The following is a 7,180-nucleotide window of genomic DNA, read 5'->3' on the forward strand; positions in this document are numbered from 1 at the left end:
AGCACATCTCACTGGGGGGTTTACATCTCAGCTTCGCAGAGTTCAGAAGTCTGGCTGCTGCTTCTCATGAAGTGCCAAGATAAGAGCTCTGCCTGTCTCGATTAGAACTGCAAGACAAGAGAGCTTACAGCTGGGGTTTGGGGTGGTCCTCCAGCAGGGTGTGCACTCTAAGGAGGCTGTGATAACGAAGCTTCAGATTTCCTTTCAGGTGACTTCCAGTGAACTGGCTCATGAAGGAGAAAGAGGAACACACCAGTCCATGCTGGACAAGAATGACACCACCTTCCAGCCTCTGCCTGCTTCTGCTCGGAGCTCTAGGCATTGCTTCACTTGGCCGCTTCACAAAAGGTCAGAACGGCACACTGATTCCCACAAAGGGAAATACCATCGGAACTGCAGCTGCCCTGTGGACATCAGGGACTGTGACTACAGTTTGGCCAACTTGATGTGCAGCTGCAAATCTGTCCTTCCTCTTGATGTGGAGCAAACCAGCTATCAGGCCATCTGGCCATCTGGTTCACAGACACATCCACTTTGAGTCACTTGCTGAAGTTCACTCTAGTCCACGACTTGAAGCTTTCCTTGTGTGGTTCCTACACCCTCCCCACCATGTACCTGGCTATCTGTGGGCTGAAGAGGCTTCGCATCAGTGCCGAGGACAAGCATTCCTCCTGGGAGCAGAGCTTGCTCATCCACAACAGAGGGAAGGCAGGTCTTGTACAGAGGCTGGCAAACATATGCGTCCATCTCATTCTTAGATGTGGCTCTTTTAAAGTCGTACAGCATTGATAGCGCTTCTGGCCTTGCCAGTGCCTTTCCTGGTTTTTCTTGCTTTAAAACTTTCCCGTGCTAAACAACAAGAGCTACGCTGTCACGGTTATTTACTAGCATCCTGTGCCCATTCGCCCGGGAACTCTGGAAACTGATGGAAGGAGACCATGAGACAGGTGTCCCGATTTCCTCTCTCCGCCTCCATTCACAGCAAAGCCACACCTAAGAGCAGCTAGTTCCCTCTGGTCCACTTTCAATGCTAGGAGCTATTTGACTCCTGAGCTATGTCCTGAGGGCCAGCTAGAAGCTAGGTCTTTGTACCTGGCAGCTTGTGGAGAGACACCAGGTTAGAAGGGGAGAGAGCACTACACACCAGGAACTGCTTATAGGCATGGCCCCAAGGAAGGGATCTTCTTCAGAATACAGGAATCCTTCCTTAGCTGTGTGTGCACATTCTAAGACCATGACGACGCCTGGTTGAACAAACAGCACTAAACCCTATGCACACTGTATTTTTCCTAAACAGAGAGACTCATGACAAAATCTAACTTATAAATTAAGATCACAGTGGGATTAAGAAAAATTATACCATATGTAAGAAAGTTGCACAAACATGCTCTCATCGACTGTCACACAGTGCCCCCTATCTCCCCCATGATGGCTTCTCTCTGACGTAGCCGAATTTCCAGCATGTGATGGCAATTACGGAGTAAAACATGGGTTTCTGAGATACTAACATGGTACTCACAATTGATGTGGGATACCCTTCGGTATACTGTAAATATGTTTTATTATCATTGGTTAATAAAGAAGCTGATTTTGCCAATAGCCAGGCAGAATAGAGCTAGGAGGGAAATCCAAGCAAAGATAAAGGGGAAAAGGAGGTGGAGTCTGGGCAATGTTAGCAGCCACTGGAGAAGCAAGATGTGAGGTAACAAAGTCACGGGCCATAGAATAACAGAAATGGGTTGATTTAAGTTGTAAGAGCTAGTTAATAATAAGCCTGAGCCAATAGACCAAGCAGTTTGTAATTAATATTAAGCCCTCGGAGTGGTTATTCGGGAACTAGCGGGCGGGAGAGTGTTGAAGCCCGTGTTGGCTTTTGTGCCTGGTAGCCACACCATACAGAAATATGGGCCTACAGGAGAGAAACCTCCAGCTACACACAATAGTCTGAAAACAGAGACAAGCCACTGGGTGCCTGATGGTTGGTAGGGTACATCGTGCTTCTGTGACAGGCGAAGGGATGGTTCGAGTTCTAGGTGGTACGGGGCAGGACTACATTCTTTGCACTCCTCAGAGCAACTCAAAGTTGGAAACTTCTGTCTTACAAGTGAAACTACAGATAGGAACCACTGTGCCCTTTCTCCTCCTTTTCTTCTTCATTGTGTGACATGGCTGGAATTCCGAGTCACAATGATAGATTTCAGAGGTGTGGGGATCTAACCTCCTCTAAATGACAAATTCACTCAGGCTGATACTTTCCAAATAGTTAAGATAGATGCATTGAGGAATTGGGATTTTGAAGGTGCATTTATGGAGATTGGGAAGGTAGAATATCAGGGATTGGGTGGAACCTTAGCACTAATGAAGGCCTTGGGGTTTCTAAGAGAGGGCACATAAGTGAAAATACAACAGACAACCACACACTTAACCTCAAACTTTTGCACAAAGCACTGTTCCAGAACAGAACTAGGGGAGGTTCTTTTCTGGTCCCCTTTCACAGAACATGGCTCCCCTGGTCCCCTTTTCACAGAGCATGGCTCCTCTGGTCCCCCATTCATTTACTCTGCTTTTGTTCAAGCATCTTTGTTCCCTCCTATATCACCTGCCCTCCTATTCTTTCTCCTCTTGCTCCAGAAATCAGAACTTTGATTACTGTCAATAAAATTGTTAAGCTACATTAAGGATAGCTTGGGAATCTAACAATCACTTCTAACTCAGTGCTCAAATTATAAAGACTTAATTTTAAAATGTAATTTTGGCCCTGAGTCCATCTAGTAGTTTAAGATGAGAAAGTTAAGATATCCCATATAAGATAGTTAAAGTAAACTCATATTATACATTGTGGTAAAAGAAACCAAGCAACTAAAAAGTAATTAAATTGCTTCAACATTACTCAAAGAAAAGTTTCTCTCATAGAGACCCAATTTATCATCAATGTACAATATTTTTAAAACCCATGTCAGGAGGATAGAAAGATGGTTCAAAGCTTAAGACCAGGTTCTGTTCTTCCAGAGGTCACGAGTTCAGTCCCCAGCCTCTGCGCTGGTTTGCTCACAGTCATCTGTAGCTCCAACTTCAGAGGAGTTTTCTAGCCGCCACAAGAACTTGTACATAGACACACAGACAAATGAATAAGGACCAAAATTAAAAATTTAAAGCCCATGCCAGTTGTGATACAAATGTCTAAACTTAGACTAAAACAAAGTTGAAACATTACTGAATTCATGACAACATAGTGATAGAAGTAATTTCATCACAAGATCACAGGTTAGTCACATTTATCTTACTTTTCCATCTTAACCTTAAGCTAAGGTAACTCAACCTGAAATTTCTACATTTTCATAACTGGCAGGGGAGTTGGTCAATCAGACTAATTAACATGGGCCCATAATATCAGCATTTAAATTAGGCCAAACAAAGCCTAAACTGTGGATTTTAATAGAACTTGTCATGGCCTCATTGCTGATGTAGATCAGAGGAAATATTTAAAGTGAGGAAAAGACAAGGAGCTGGGAAAAGAGAAGGCAAGAAAGATGTAAGGAAAACAATAAATTACATGTATTTACCATCATTACTGAATATATTACAAATTGAATTTTGATGGAAACCTATAAATAATGTGTAAAAAAAAAAGTGAAGTTAGAAATATATGTGCCCACAAATGCCTTCCATCTGGTAGCTGATTCTGGCTCAAGAGCCTTTCACATATGACTTATATGATTCTTCTGAGAAACTGTGGGCCACGTGGCTTGGGGCTAGCAGTTTGTCACTTGAAGCCAGCTGGTAAGAGTTTAGCCATGGCTTTAAAGGAGGAGGAGGAAGACATACATCTTCCTAACACATTGATGGTGTATTAAACACTGTGCTGGTATGCAGGTTGTGAAGCACACAATCTATGAATAATAATAGATATTATCCTTTATTTTAAGCTCTGTGCACAATCCTCAAAGAATGTTTTATTTGATTTTTGCCAAATTCTTGTATTTAATGGTTAGAAATGGTGAGAAAATAAGGTTCTCATAGAGATACAAAATTTACCTTAAATTATCAATAAACCAAGATCTATACCAATGCAAATCTCTACAGCATGAGACACTGGCCTGGATAAAATACTGTCAATGCTCATTTTGTATGACACGTTCAGGAAAAGTTCTTCAGGAAATGGGCACTCTGGAGTTACTGTTAACTGTCATGCAGGACACGTCCTGTCTTCATTCTGGAAACCCTTAAACACTAACAATAAAGATACTTAACGGCCATTGGTACCTGTGTTAATTTTTTTAATGACAAAGACACCCCTCTCTAGATCTTTAAAATCTAGATTGGGTCATTATTAATTGCTTGATGAAAAAATATCATTTCACTGAATTAGAATCAGTGGCTAAATTTTAATAGAGTTTAAAGCAAGTAATTTAGAATTGAGGGGGAGTGGTGTTAGGGACTGAATTTAGGACCGCACACAGGCCAATCCCACACACTGCACCTAGGAATTTTTCAGTCTTCTTTGTTAGGACTGCCATTTGCTGTGGATGAAGCACATGTCTCTGCACGGGTTGCTTGCAACAGTTGCATATCTCAAAGCAGTTTTAGCTGAACAAAAGGTATAGCTGAAATACTATTAAGTGAGCAAACTTTTAAAAGATTTTTTATAATTGAAGAGATAAAAAATAATATAAAAATCTAAAGACTGACTTATTTTGTAAGAATCTTTTGGCTCTAAGGTTGGTGTGTTTGTTGTTTGGGACAGAGTCTCGTGGTTTACTCTTAGTTCAGTTAGAATTTACTATCTGGACTAGACTGGCTTCTGCAGGGGTTCTAAGTTTTTTTTAATTTGATACATTCTAAATAAATTCACACAACAAAATGAAATGTTAACAACAACCACAAAACAAAAGGAACTTATCAATAAGGGTTCTGAGGCACCCACACTCCATCCAACTCCACTGAGTCCGAGAGCAGCGACCCTGTGCTCTGTACCTGATTTGCTACACTAGCTGGTCTTCCTGGCTCCTGAGTTTCCATGGTGTATCAGGGTTCTTGAGAGTCACAGAACTTGCAGAATGAATGAATGAATCAATCTCTCTCTTTCTCCATACACACACACACACACACACACACACACAATTTATTGACATGACTTATAGGCTGCAGTCCAACAAAGGCTAGCTGTGAATGTAAAGTCCTGGAATCCAGCAGTTGCTCCGTCCTCCAAGGCTGGGTGTCTCAGCTGGTCTGTATGCTGGAATCCAAAGAAGCAGGCTCCAATGCTGTGAAGGAATGGATGTGCTGGCAAGGCAGGGGCAAGCAGGCAAAGAGCAAAGCTTCCTTCTTCCATGTCCTTATATAGACTTCCATCAGAGCTGTGGTCCATAGTAAAGGTATGTCTTCTTGCCTCATGATTCTCATCAAAGGTATGAATCTTCTGACCTCAAAGATCTGGACTAGAACTGGATTCACCCACTTCAAACCAAACAGATAATCTCAAGGGTGCCCTCAATTTCTAGATTGTTGTTCATTCCAGAAATAGTCAAGCTGACAACCAAGAAGCATCACACATGGTAATTTACAGATGTCCTATGGCTTCTGAGTTCACTGCAGTCCCAACCACTGACTGGGACTGCACATGGGATTTCACATGGGAAATCCTGGGGAAAACTGACCAGTCTGCTCTGGGCCCTTTCCCATTGAGGACAACGTGGCCAGTCTTTCTGCCACCTGCATTATTTCTCTTTGGAGGGGGAAGCTCCCAGAGGGGAAGGGAATCAGTCTATTAACTATTTACATTAAGGGAGCCATTTTAGGGTTGACAAGAGACTTGGCTCTTGAGGTGATCCCAGCTGTCCATGGGGATGTCCCCAGCTAGGTCCTTGGGCAGCAGAGGGTGCCTAAACTGGCCTTGCCCCACTATCACACTGATGTTTATCTCGAATATCACCATAGAATCTTTGTCAGGCAACAGATGGAGATAGAGACAGAGACCCTCAACAGAGCAACGGACTGAGCTCCCAAGGTCCAGTTGAAGAGCAGAAGGAGGAAGAAGATGAGAAAGGAAGTCTGGACCACAAGGGGTTGGTCCACCCACTGAGATAGTGTGCCTGCTAATGGGAGCTTACCAAATCCAGCTGGACCGGGACTGAATGAGCATGCGATCAAACCAAATGCTCTGAATGTGGCTGACAATGGGAGCTGACTGAGAAGCCATTGATAAAGGCACTGGGACTTGCTTCTACTGCAGGTACTGGCGTTTTGGGACCCTAGTCTATTTGGATGCAAGGCTTCCTAGGCCTGGATGTAGGGGAGAGGGCCTTGGACTTCCCTGCCCTCTCTTAAGAAGGGAGGGAGTTAGAGGAGGGTGAGTAGGGGAGCAGGAGGGGAATGGGAGGAGGGGAGGAAGTGTAAATTTTTGAGTGGGAAAAAATCCAATAAAAAGAATAAAAACTGAAAAAAATAAAAAATCTTTTAAAAAAGAACTTATTAATTTCAGTAGCTTATAACAAATACATTGATAGGATGTCTTGGTATTAAAAATGTCTAAGATATAGTAATTATCTAATCAACATAAAGTAAACATTGTCGCCAGGTAAACAGAATGTATGCCAGATGCCTAACAAGTCAAATGTTATCTTAGTTCCTATAAGGACAACATTGAATGAGTGTAATCTCTTTTGGAGCTGGAGAGATGGTTTGGGGGTTAAGAGGACTTACTGCTTTTGTAGAGGACTAGAGTTTGATTCTTAGCACCCATACTGGGTGGCTCACACTCCCCTGTAACTCCAGCTCCCGGGGATCTGATGCCCTCCACTAGACTCCACATGCCCCACACTAATGCACACGACCCACTCAAATACAGAGACATAACTGAAAAATAATAAAAATAAGTCTTAAAGTCTCCCATCCCCCCAAAACTTACATTTTAAATTAATAAAAAATGCTTTCAGTGTAGTAAGATCTGAAGACATTTAATTAAATACAATTGACTACATTTCTTTTTATTCTAGATTAGAATTATTAAGATTTCCAAAATTACACTTAAAAAAAGAAAATCTTCTGGGTCATCAGTTTCTAGAATATTAGAGTTTACCTGTCAAATAAAAATAAAAACCACATAAAAGTATGGAAGGACTCATAGCTTTTGCTACATTTGTTTGCCAAGTAAGAGCATGAAAACACACACAGCAGCAGC

The 7,180-nt window shown here is 42.3% G+C and overlaps 1 protein-coding gene across 1 annotated transcript; it reads left to right on the plus strand.

The window, feature by feature from the left end:
• The first annotated feature begins 224 nt into the window (after positions 1–224).
• C10H21orf62 (chromosome 10 C21orf62 homolog) lies at positions 225–888 on the plus strand. The gene is given in 5 exon segments (XM_038344617.2): positions 225–384; positions 387–494; positions 497–713; positions 715–839; positions 842–888. Coding segments are annotated over 5 exon segments (651 nt in total). The 5' UTR covers positions 225–230.
• Positions 889–7,180: the final 6,292 nt, after the last annotated feature.

The sequence above is a fragment of the Arvicola amphibius genome, chromosome 10, assembly GCF_903992535.2.
Source record: "Arvicola amphibius chromosome 10, mArvAmp1.2, whole genome shotgun sequence".
NCBI lineage: Eukaryota > Metazoa > Chordata > Mammalia > Rodentia > Cricetidae > Arvicola > Arvicola amphibius.